The sequence below is a fragment of the Cyclopterus lumpus genome, chromosome 7 (genome assembly GCF_009769545.1).
Source record: "Cyclopterus lumpus isolate fCycLum1 chromosome 7, fCycLum1.pri, whole genome shotgun sequence".
In the NCBI taxonomy this organism is placed as follows: domain Eukaryota; kingdom Metazoa; phylum Chordata; class Actinopteri; order Perciformes; family Cyclopteridae; genus Cyclopterus; species Cyclopterus lumpus.
In genome coordinates, this window is record NC_046972.1 from 24,166,018 (window position 1) to 24,178,426 (window position 12,409).

Consider the following 12,409-nt stretch of genomic DNA (forward strand, 5'->3'; position numbering starts at 1 on the left):
GATCGAGACGCCGCCGCGGCGTCCAGCCCGCGCTCACCTGTGTGCGTCTCTCTGGCTGAGGACCGACTCCTATCTGCAGATGTGTTTTTAGTTTCGTCAGTGTGTGTGTGTCTGTGATGTGAACTTCGTTGCCATGGCAGCGCTGTCTGGCTGTCGATAAGTGTGTGTGTGTGTGTGTGTGTGTGGACACGGACGCCTGAGCTGAACTTCAGGTTATGTCCACTGGCTGAAGAGCTCGGGTTGGAACATTCCAGGCTTTGCAGTGCAGCGAGAAGGGGGGGTGGGGGGGTTAGTGTGTGTGGGGGGGGGGGATTGTAGTTTGGAGCAAGAAGGGGGGGCGTTGAAGAGCGGGGGTTAGTTGTGGTGGGGGGTGGAGGCGGGACGGGTATAAGGGAGAAAAAAAATCCTCACTGAAACACCTCAGTGATCCCCCCCCCCCCCTCCCCCCCTCGCCTCCTCACCCCCCCAACCGGCCTGCCCATCCCCCACCATCCTCTCTCTCTCTCTCTCGCCCACCCAACAGAACCATGTGACGGATGGCTGAGGCTGGCCACCCATAAGCCTTTGTGTGGCGTCATGTGACCGGCCTGCCTTGGCAGAGCGGTACCCCCCGATGCAGAACTGAATGGGGGGTGGGGGGGGTGTGTGTGGGGGGGGGGGGCGGCATCACGTTCCCTTCACAGTAGCAAAACCTCCTCTTCCTGTTAAGCTCTCGCATCCAAACGGGAGAAGATGAACACTCGAGTTCATCGGTTCTGATTTCATACGATTCATAAATAAAATAAAGAAGAAAAATAAAGTTAGCGAGTCACGCAGAGCTCGACGCCACGTAACAAGTCTGGAAGTCGCATGAACTCTGTGTGCGTTGGCTCGGTTTAGTGTGCGTCCCCCCACACCCCCCACCCCCCCCTGGGCCCGTGAGGGCCGACTGGGTTTCTGGCCGATGGAGCACGACCTTCTGATGTGGCAACGCGACCAGAGAAAGGGAGCGTTTACAGAGAGAGGACGCCAGATTGAAAAGGAAAACGTTGCAGGAAGCATCGAGGAATTCACCCCGATGGAAGAGGTTCAAGATATTTAAAATATTCAAGAGGTTCAAGATATTTAAGATATTTAAGATATTCAAGAGGTTCAAGATATTTAAAAATATTCAAGATATTCAAGATGTTCAAGATATTTAAAATATTTAAGATATTCAAGAGGTTCAAGATATTCAAGATGTTCAAGATGTTCAAGATATTTAAAATATTTAAGATATTCAAGAGGTTCAAGATATTCAAGATGTTCAAGATATTTAAAATATTTAAGATATTGAAGATGTCACTCGCTGTTGGGACATCGGTACGAGCAGGTAGCCGATTGGACCTGATGTTTGAGAGTTTATTTTAGTTCTGTGTGTGCGTGTGTCGGTGTGCGTGTGTCTGTGTGTGTGTGTGTGTGTGTGTGTGTGTGTGTGTGTGTGTGTGTTTCCCTGGTGAACTTCTCTGAGGCCTCCGCTGCTCCCTGCACGAGGCGTCATGTCAGTGCCGAGTGATTGGGGAGAGTAATTGCCCTCGAGTGGCCCTCCAATACTGCATCATCACCTCTCTGTGAGAGGGGGGGGGGGGGGGTGTGACTCCTCCACAGGAAGCTTCGCCATTTTGTGTGGACACAAAAGAAAACTCGTAAGATTCACGTTCTCGTGACGTTTCCGTCGGTTTAGTTTATTTCTGTCGGGCGCCGTTTTTTAAAAAATATTTTATTTTATTTTATTTTTTTTACAATTATTTTCTCCACCCCGTTGAACGTGAAGCAACACGCTCACTGATTGGTGTTTCCGTGGTGATCTTTATTTTATTTCTTTTAAAAAGGTGCTTCAGGGGAGCCGGATTTTATAATAACATACAAAAAAAGAAAAAGAAGGGAAAATACAGACTGCCCCCCTCCCCTCCCCTCCCCCCCCCCCCCCCCCCCCCCCCCCCTAGAGGGGGTGTGTCTGAACGAGGGGAAGTGGGGGAGGGGAAAGAAAGAAGGGGGCAGGACAGGAGCTCCCAAAAAGCCTTCAGTGAGGAAGCAGACCGGGCTTGTTTGAATGCACCCTCACGAGAGAGAGAGAGAGAGAGAGTTTCATTTGATTGATTTCTTTCTTCCAGATGAAAGCATGACATCAAAGGCTTCACCTGGACCTCACCTGAGCTGTTGATGTGCCGCTGAGAGGAAACTGGAGTAAGGTCTCCCCTCCTATCTCTCCTCCTTCCTTCCTTCCTTCCTTCCTTCCCTGGTTTCGTACTGACGCTGAAACACCTCGTTCTCTCTCTCATTTTACAGGTTCTCCCCCTTTTTTTTTTTAAAAGAACTGCGAGTGGAGCTTCGGACATGTCTCGCCGCCCTCCTCCCCCCACGTCTGGTCTCTAGTCGGCCAGAAACGACCCTCCTCCTCACTCAGCCATTCGACCCGCCCCCCCTCCCCCCTCCCCCCACCCCGCAGGCCCCCGCCATGGCCAGCAAGAGGAAGTCCACGACTCCTTGCATGATCCCCAGCAAGGTCATACGGCCGGTAGAGGAGGCGGACCGGGACTCTCCGGGTCCTCTCCGTCAGTCCGGGGTTTCCAGACTGACTCCCCCGCCGGACCCGGCGGAGTCCTCCAAACTGGAGGCGCGGGACGCCGCGAGCGACGGCGCCGGCACTTACACCTGCAAGCCTTGCGACTACGAGACCCGCGACCTCAACCTGTTCCTGGACCACGTGTACTCGGGGCACCCGGACTTCCGCGCGGACCCGGGCTTCTTCTGCGTGAGCTGCGGGGTTTCCGCGCCCAAGTTCGAGGGGCTGGCGCTGCACAACGCCCGGGTCCACCCCAGCACGCTGAACACGTCTCTGCGGCTGCGGCGGAGGGACAGGCGAGCGGTGGTGGAGCAGACGCTGCTCTCGGGGCCGGACGGCGAGATCTCCATCACCAAAACCCCCATCATGAGGATGCTGAAGGGCAAGTCGGAGTCCAAGCGGATCGTGGTGTCTCACCCGGTCTCGGACGCCGTCTCCGCGTGCAGAGAGACGGAGAGGAAAGAGGCGGCGCCGGCGGTGACGGTCACACACGTTCCCACGATCGTCCACAACGGGTCGGCCAAGGTCACGGTGCCCTCGGCGATCCAGATCGTCAACGGCTCCGGAGCGCTGCCGATGCTCAAGACGCCCATCACACAGGTAGGCGAGGGGGCGGAGTTAATTATATATATATATATATTTATACAATTCTTATTTAACAACTATTCTTTTGATCCGTTTCCTGCAGGTGGTCTCGGTGGTTCAAAACAGAAGCCATCATCAATCGACGCCGATCACGGCATCAAATATCTCCTCCGCTTCCTATTCGACCTCCAAAAATCTCCCCAAGGTAATTTATTTATTTATTTTTTGGTCCCAGTGTTTATGAACGAAATGAGCGATCAATAAAGTACTAAATGTCCACTCGCTCTCCTCCCAGGTGATGATTCCTCTGAGCAGCATCCCGACCTACAGCGCCTCCATGGACTCCTCCCCCTTCTTGAAGACCTCCTTCAGTAAGTTCCCGTACCCGACGAAGGCGGAGCTCTGCTACCTGACGGTGGTCACCAAGTTCCCCGAGGAGCAGATCAAGATCTGGTTCACGGCCCAGAGACTCAAGCAAGGCATCAGCTGGTCTCCCGAGGAGATCGAGGAGGCCAGGAGGAAGATGTTCAACACCATCATCCAGACCGGACCCTCCAGCTCGCATGGCCACGCCAACAGGCACCACAGCCCGGCCCAGCACACCATCACGGTGCTGCCCGCGTCGCTGGGCGCCGCCGGCATCCCTCACATCCTGCAGGGCTCCCTCGTCAGCCAGGGGGGCGTGATCGTCACGCAGCCCATGCTGGCGAACGGGATCCAGGTCAGCGGCGCCCCCGTGGCCCTGGCCGTCACGCCGAAGCCCCAGGCGGCGGCCCGCCCCACGATGCACGCACGACCGGCCGCCACGGCGCCGGCGGCGGACAAAGGCGTCGCCGTGGTGGTGGGGACGGTGAGCAGCGGCGGCGGCGGGAGCCGCGTCATCGCCGGCGGCAGTCGGAGCGGGAGAGCGGGCTCCATCATCACCAGCGGCCACGCCAGCGTCATCAACCTCAGCCTGGGCAACGCCAAGGTCACCAACGGCAAACACGGCGCCGCCAACGCCGACTGCAACGACAAGAGCGACGTCCGCAGAGCGAGCGGCGGCGTCATCATCTTGAAGGGCGACCACAAAGGAGCCGCGGAGGGAAAGAACGCCGCGGACGGCGCCGACGGCCAGAGGAGGAAAGACGGCGGCGTCCTCAGGAAGAGGGCGAGCGGCGCCAACGCGGAGGACGTCGAGCCCGACACCGGCGACTCGCCGACCCTCGCGATGGAGGAGGCGTCCTCGCCCGCCTCGAAGTCGTCCCCGGCGTCCCCCGCGGCGGCGGTGCCGCCGGGCGCCACGTCCGGCTCTCAGACGCCCATCAACGCGTTCCTGGACCCGAGCTTCTACAAGGGCAAGAAGTCTCAGGAGCAGCTCAACGCGCTGAAGGACAGCTTCCTGCGCGGCCAGTTCCCCGACCAGGACGAGGTGGACCGCCTCATCGCGCTCACGGGGCTCACGGTGCGCGAGGTCCGCAAGTGGTTCAGCGACCGGCGCTACCACTTCCGCAACCTCAAGGGGGTGCGCTCCGGCGTGCAGGGGAAGTCTGGGAGCGTGGCGGGCGGCGCCGATCCGTCGGAGAGCGGCGGAAACGCGGGTGCCAAGACGCCGCAGCAGCACGGCTCCGCGCCGCTGAGCCCGACGCCGTCGCAGACCCCCACCTCGCCCTCCACGCCGTCCCGGAGACTCCCCAGACCCCCGTCTCCGGACTTCACGGCGATCCGCTACAAGGAGAGGGAACCGCATCAGGTGACGGTCTCAGGATTCAACTTGATTATTGTTGTTGTTGCAGTTCTAGCGTCTGACCAGAAGGGGGAAAAGAAGCAGTAAAAGTGCTGGAAAAATAACAGATTAATAATTAAATTAAATTAAACAGTGAATAATAAATATGAGATAATAATCACAAGTATACAAGAACTAGTATTACACTAAAAACTATATATATTATTTATTTATTTAATTATTTATTTTATAATTGACTGGAAGAAGTAAAAGTGAAGTCTTTTTTTATCATTCAAGTCTTAAATCTTAATCCTCAAAAGTCCGTTTGGAGAACCCAAATAGTTTGGGATTGATGTTCTCATCCAGTCGGCTCGGTTCTCCAGCTGTTTCCCCTTCTTGACCTCGTCCCTTTTCCGGTTCCCCGTCCAGGTCAAGGCGCTGGAGGCCAGCTTCCTGCAGGACCCGGACCCGGCGGGAGAGGAAGTGGACCGGCTGCGCTCCGAGACCAAGATGACCAGGAGGGAGATCCACGGCTGGTTCGCCGACAGGAGGAAGCGAGTGGCCGCCGAGAAAAAGAAGGAGGAGGCGCAGCAGCAGCGGGCGATGAGGGAGGAGGAGGCGGCGGACGGGGAGGAGCGGCAGAAGGAGGACGGCTCGGGAGAACTCAAAGTCAACCCCATCAAGATCAACCTGAAGATGCTCAAGGTGACGGAGGCCAACGGGGAGGCCTCGGACACGCCCGCCTCCCCGGGCGGCACGCCGCCCTCCGCCCCGAAAGCAGCGCCGCCGCCGCCGCGCTCCTCCACCCCGAAGCCCGCGGCCGTCCGGGGGAAGAAGACGGCGGAGCAGCTGCAGGCGCTCAAGCAGGTCTACGCCCGCACGCAGTGGCCCAGCGCCGCCCAGTACGACGACATGCTCTCGAACACCGGCCTGGCCCGGCCCGAGGTGGTGCGCTGGTTCGGAGACTGCCGCTACGTGCAGAAGAACGGCCAGCTGAAGTGGCTGGAGGCGTACCAGACCTCGGCGCTGGAGGAGGACCTCCAGAAGGGGAACGCCGGGGAGGTCCTGCAGGCCCACTACGACGCCCACGGCAGCCCAGAGGAGTCCCAGGTACTCAAACCCATTAATATATATATTTATTTTATTTATTTTAAACAAATCAGTTCACGTTAACTATAAAGAGAGTTTTTATTATTCATCTTTATCTTCTCTTGCAGCTTCAGGATTTGGCTCAGAGCTGCGGCTCCACGGCGGACTTGGTGCGACATTGGTTCTCCACCAAGGCGTCTCCACCCCGGCTGGAACCAACAACAACAACAACAACAACAACGACGACGACAACAACAACGGCCGCTGCTGCTCACGAGAAGGAACCAAGACCCGTCGCACCGAGCGCAGGGGGAGGGGCGGAGGAGGAGAAGAAGAAGAAGGAGGAGGAGGAGAAGAAGAAGGAGAAGGTGGAGGAGGCAGAAGAGAAGGAGGCAGCGGGGGAGGAGAAGAAGAAGGAGGAGGAGAAGGAGGAGGAGAAGAAGGCATGCGGCGTCGCAACAGAAGCTGAGGAGCTCAACATCCTCAAGACTGTGAATCCCCCTGAAGGTATTCTTCTGTCTTCAGTTCGATTTAAATAAAAAAACAAGATGGCCGAAGCAGCTTCTGACACATTGTAGCCAATGATTCTGACCATCGTTGATCCGTCTACTCCATTAGTCTGTTAAATGGTAAAAAAAAGAATTCACAAATCGGGTTTAAAACACGATATACAATAAGGACTATGATATTGATGAAAACATTTGTTATTTTTTTATTATGTAATACGCTTCAACTGTCTTTTTTTTTCCAGCCATGAATTTCAAAAGTTTTCTTTGACAGTAAATTGAACTTCTTTTATTTATATATATATATTTAAAATATATATATATGGATATATATATTTAAAAAAAATATATATATATATATTTAAAAAAAAATATATATATATATATATATATATATATTTAAAACAAAATATATATATAAATAAAAGAAGTTCAATTTACTGTCAAAGAAAACTTTTGAAATTCATGCCGTGGATTTAAAATATTTCAGGCCGAGTCGTTTCTTTCTTTTTTTTTAACGGAGCTGAATCGTAATCGTCTCTCTGGTGGAATCATGAAAAAACACCCAATGACCGTAATTATGAGGAATGCAGCCGGTAACGGTTTGAGCTGGTTGTCATGGCGACGCTCTTATTCATCAGTTTTGTTTTTGTTTCAACAGGAACCGACTGACTGGAGCCATCCTCGCCCACCTCTCCCTCTGCGCCTCACCCCCTAGAGGGAGGCATGAGGCATGACCCCTCCCCACCCCCCCACCCCTCCCTGAGTGAGATGGACACTAAAGCCACTAACCTCCCCCCCCTCTTCCCTCCTCCATACACCCACTCCCCCCTTCCTGTTCGCCATTTTCCTCTCAGAAGGAAGTTCCAGTGGAGGCTGACAGGGGGGGTGACACCATTTCTCTGCCTACTGTGACGGGAGAGAGGAGGAGGAGGAGGAGGAGGAGGAGGAGGAGGAGGAGGAGGAGGAGGAGGAGGAGGAGGAGGAGGAGGAGGAGGAGGAGGAGGAGGAGGAGGAGGAGGGACACTGTTTTAGTTTTTTGGGCTGCACAGCACTTTTCTGCAGGGTGCTTGACTTCAAGGCCTTAAAGTCCAACGAGCCCTCGTGTGCCATCTTCATACCCCCCGACCCCCCCCTCACTGACCCCCCCACCCCCGACCCCCCCCCTCACTGACCCCCCCCCCGACCCCCCCCTCACTGACCCCCCCCCCCCTCACTGACCCCCCCCCACACCAACGTGCACTCAAACACTTTGACTTCCCGCTTGCAGCTTAATGTCAACGTGCTTCAGGCTGAAAACGCACCGCCGACGTTCATCCGATCTTCTTTCTACTCGCTTCTCATTTCTTATCTGTACATATTTGGGTTAAAGACATTAAATATGAGAGAGGGGGGGGGGGGTAGCACCCTGTTGTGTTTAAAGACATAAAAGAAGACGATGTGTAAACTTCGTGGGACCCGTCGGTGTCGTAGCATCAAAGTCTTCTTTACGACGTTTTTGTTTTTAATGGAACTTTTCCTATGAAATACATTTTTGACTGTAGAAGAAACTTTCACCAGAGTTCAGTACTTTAGGCTCGATGTATAATTTTTACAGAATAAAAACAGAATGTAATAAAACGTGTGGCTTCGGGAGTCTTTCCTCATGGGGGGGGGGGGGGAGTATCGGCCAATCAGGAGGCAGCGTGACTCTTTTCCCAAAAAAGCTCACACAATGTTTTTTTTAGAGAAAAATAAAAACTGCAAATCCTCACAAAAATATGGAAGTCTGTTTCTAGCAGTACAAGAAAAAAATAAGATGAAAATGTTGCTGTGATAATTATAAATCATCAGAAAGTCGAAATTATGAGATTACGTGTGCTTTAGTGGCTCTGGATTTAATTGTTTTAACCTTCCTTTTTTTAACTCTTATGACTTTAATGGGGATATTTTTATTATCACAGCTACACTTTCATGTTTGTTTTCTTCTTGGCGTTCATACGAATAATAAGATGCCGAAGAATGACGAGACAAAAGCTGCATAAAGTATTAAGTATTTTATTTACTTTTCAGGCTTGAATATGTTTCATATGAAAAAAAAAAAAAGGCAAAATTAAAAATGAACACTTTTCCTCTCCAATAGTTTTTTTTAGGCACGTTACAGAAAGGCGGTCGTAAATGTTTCGTCTGTGACGATAAACGGAACGTTTAAAAATTATAACAATGAAAATAAAATAAGCAAAAAAAGACACACACACACACACACACACACACACACACACACACACACACACACACACACACACACACACACACACACACACACACACACACACACACACACACACACACACACACACACACACACACACACACACACACACACACACACACACACACACACACACACACACACACACACACACACACACACACACACACACACACACACACACACACACACACACACACACACACACACACACACACACACACACACACACACACACACACACACACACACACACACACACACACACACACACACCTCAAAGTTTGTTTTACAACCCCCCCCCCCCCCTCCATGGTTACAGTAAATGATCCAGAATTACAAACCCGTCGGTAGCAGATCTGAGATCAGGAGGAAAATAAATGTTTAATAAACACAATTAATCATCATGGAGGCCGAGTTCCCCGCTCCATTAGTTTGAATGCGTCACTCTGGCGTTAAAAGAAAAGCTGTGTGTGTGTGTGTGTGTGTGTGTGTGTGTGTGTGTGTGTGTGTGTGGATATTAACATGTGACGCTTATCGCTTTGATTTCTTCTTGATGTCTTCAACACACACAAAGAAGCAGAAGCAGAAAAGACGTGTTCCTCCAGGTCCGAGTGGATCGTTTCCTCAGAGAGACATTAAAATAGAGCCCTCAGGTTTTTACACATATACATTAAAAAAAAAAAATTTAAAAGGGAGGAGGAGGAAAAAGTCACATTATGAATGTTTAAATAATTATAATAATAATTAAAAACGTGGAGACGGGAGCTCTTTGAGAGCAGGTCAGCTGCTGCTGTTCTCCGGCCGCCAGCGCAGCGGGAATAAATACATATATTCATATATATACGCCTAATAGAGAAGGGCGAGAGAGCACTAAACTGTGGGTGGGGGGGGGAGAGAGAGAGAGAGAGAGAGAGAGAGAGAGAGAGAGAGAGAGAGAGAGAGAGAGAGAGCGAGAGAGAGAGCGAGAGATGCCTGAAACGTAGGCCAAAAGCGGTGGTGGGCGTTTCCATGGAAACAGTGTTCACAGCAGTCAGTGACATCATCAGTACGGTGGGGGGGGGGGGGGGGGGGGGGGGGGGGGGGGCGGGGGCGTCGATAAGGTAATGCATCCCGATTGGCTTGGACTTAGAAGTGGTTCTCTCCGCCCACTCTGGTCCTCCTCAACATCCTGAAAGACAAAAGGAGGAAGTCTGGACTCGACACCACAAAGTAAATAAATAAATAAAAAATAAAACGACTCTCTGCGCCTTTACCTCGTCTGCCGGTTCTGCGGGTCCATGTGGTCCAACAGGGCCTCCTGGGACACCCGGAAGTCCTCCAGAGGGGACTGGTAGCGGGACTCGAAGGAGCCCTCCCGACCCTCGAAGGCCACGGCCTGCGAGGGCGACTGAGGCACGGGGGACACGGTGGAGGACGCCGAGGACACCGAGCTCAGGTCCCCCGAGCGCTCCCGTCCCGCTTGGGCCACCGCCGCCACCGGGACCGGGACCGCCGCCACCGGGACCACCGCCACCGGGACCGAGACCGGCGTGGCCCCGACTGGGAGGAACGGGCTGAGAACCTCTACGCTCTCATCCTGAGAGGAGATCCACACACCAAGGAGTCAACGCCGCAACACGCCTCATTTGCATATTTAACATTTAATACAACTTGTAACACAATAACTCTTAATGTGAGAGATGAAGTTTCATGTGATGTCTATGAGGTCATGTTTTAACAATAACTCCTCCCCTTAAATACATTTTTCATGCGTCCGATGAGAAGACTGAGCATCACGTCACTGCAGTAAGAACACAACTCTGGTTAGCTTAGCTTAGCATAAAGACTGGAAACGGAGGGAAACGGCTAGCGTGGCTATGAACCAAGACACTAACCCCACCCCCTAAAAACCTCTAAAAGCTCTGATTGACACATTAAATCTCGTCGTCAGCCGGCGTCGGTTAACAAACAAGTTATTAACAAACAAGTTATTAACAAACAAGTTATTAATAACCGAGAGCTCACCCGGCCGCTGACGGCGTCCACGTGGACCAGCAGGGAGGCCAACTCCAGGTCCTCGTTGTAGCTGTTCTTCAGGGGCACCGAGCGGTAACCTGGAGCCACACGGAGACATTAGGGTCACATTCACGGCACCGAGGGGCCACTCGGGGGGGGGGGGGTTCTCTAGAGAACGCGTGGGTGCGAGTACCCGTCTTGAGGCTGTGGATGGGGAACGTGGCCTGGGCCAGGAAGTTCTGGTCGTTGAACATGTCGATCTCGTAGACCACGAAGCGCAGGTAGGCGAAGGCCGGGTTGCACACGGAGAACTGGAACGGCTTCCGGGGCCACGTGGGGTTCAGGCCGTTGTCAGCTGGGGAGGCCGGAGGGGAACCAGGGGAGATGTACACATTAGAACAACAACAACAACAACAACAAGAAGAGTGTCCATTTCCGCTTGTTAAAAGGAACAGTCTTTTTTTATATTAATATTCTATTTATTTCAATATTTTATATATTAAAAAAAATAAGAAAATATAAATGCACAATAGACAAAAAAAATTAAATAGAACAACAAGAAAATAAAAATGCATATATATATATATATATATATATATATATATATATATATTATACCGTATTTTCCGCACTATAAAAGCCTTAAAAGCTTTTAATTTTCTCAAAAAACTACAAAGCCGCACCGCATGCAGCATTATGGTGCGTTCACACCAAACGGCTTTATAACCGTCAGTTTATTATTATTTATTGTGTTCATTTGTGTCTTTCGCAACCAGTTGCGAAAAGGGGGCGTGGCTTATCTCCGTGGCTCGTCTCGGTAAAAACAGTTATAATTTCCTTCATCCACCACGGTCGAAATAACCACTAGTTCTATTTTTCTCTCTCTCTATATATACATACATATACACATATATACATACATTTTTGTTATTATTCTATTCTATTTGTTTTTATATATTGTGCATTTTTTATTTTATTGCTTACCTGTATGTATAAATGCTGTTGTAGCAAAAACATTACCCCGATTAATAAGTAAGTATCTATCCATCTAATGATGAGTCATGACTGTACGATATTTCAATATTTTATATATTAAAAATATTTATATAATATTCATATAAAAAAAAGTTGAATTAATTTAAATTAAACAAAAATAACTTACCATTGAAGGAATGAAGTCATAGTTCTGTACGTAAGTAAATCTACATCATAACTATTAACGGTGTTTTCTCCTCGTATTCCCACACACGGCTCCGTCGGTGTCACTTCCTGTCTGGACAGGAAGTGACACCCAGTTGAAACCCAGAGCGGCGCTCACCTTCCGAGTCCGTCTTCTGCTTGGCGCTGTCGTAATCCGCCCCGCACACCTCGATCTCGATCAGCGGGCACACGATGCCGCGGCCGTGTTTGGGCAGATGGCGGGCGCCCAAAACCTTCAGGGCGGAGGGGAATACTTCATTATTAATAATAATAATAATAATAATAATAATATCATGACGGAGTCAGTGGAGCCCTCAGAAATTAAAAAGGAGGAGGTCTTCACAACGCAGGAAGTTCAGAGCGGCGGCCATTTTTATGTGTAGTTGCCTTTGTGTCCTTCATAGCGGGATAACTTCTGTAGAGACCTGTCAATCACCTTGTAGCCCCGCCCCTAAAGCATCCTAAATGGACCATAATTTACTAAATGAACA

The 12,409-nt window shown here is 51.1% G+C and overlaps 2 protein-coding genes across 3 annotated transcripts in view; one reads left to right on the top strand and one right to left on the bottom strand.

Moving 5' to 3' along the window:
* Window positions 1-2,467: 2,467 nt before the first annotated feature.
* Window positions 2,468-7,431, top strand: zhx3 (zinc fingers and homeoboxes 3). Its single transcript, XM_034537547.1, has 6 exons — window positions 2,468-3,184; window positions 3,273-3,374; window positions 3,465-4,901; window positions 5,304-5,984; window positions 6,092-6,470; window positions 7,131-7,431. Exons 1-6 carry the CDS (start codon window positions 2,477-2,479, stop codon window positions 7,139-7,141), a joined length of 3,318 nt encoding a protein of 1,105 aa, XP_034393438.1. The 5' UTR covers window positions 2,468-2,476; the 3' UTR covers window positions 7,142-7,431.
* Window positions 7,432-9,796: 2,365 nt separating this feature from the next.
* plcg1 (phospholipase C, gamma 1) overlaps window positions 9,797-12,409 on the bottom strand; it is a 20,122-nt gene continuing 17,509 nt past the window's right edge. For both annotated transcript variants that reach the window (XM_034537546.1, XM_034537544.1), the window contains exons 29-33: window positions 12,037-12,151; window positions 10,912-11,073; window positions 10,728-10,816; window positions 9,977-10,299; window positions 9,797-9,891 (exon numbers count right to left, since the gene is read on the bottom strand). In XM_034537546.1, coding sequence (XP_034393437.1) covers window positions 9,849-9,891; window positions 9,977-10,299; window positions 10,728-10,816; window positions 10,912-11,073; window positions 12,037-12,151 — 732 coding nt within the window. In that variant the 3' untranslated portion in view covers window positions 9,797-9,848. The remainder of the gene's footprint in view (window positions 9,892-9,976; window positions 10,300-10,727; window positions 10,817-10,911; window positions 11,074-12,036; window positions 12,152-12,409) is intronic.

Coding starts and splice junctions, on each gene's coding strand:
- zhx3 (XM_034537547.1), top strand. CDS start 2,477: ATGGCCAGCAAGAGGAAGTCCACGACTCCTTGCATGATCCCCAGCAAG. Junction 3,185..3,272: donor TCAAGACGCCCATCACACAG/GTAGGCGAGGGG, acceptor CGTTTCCTGCAG/GTGGTCTCGGTGGTTCAAAA. Junction 4,902..5,303: donor AGGAGAGGGAACCGCATCAG/GTGACGGTCTCA, acceptor TTCCCCGTCCAG/GTCAAGGCGCTGGAGGCCAG.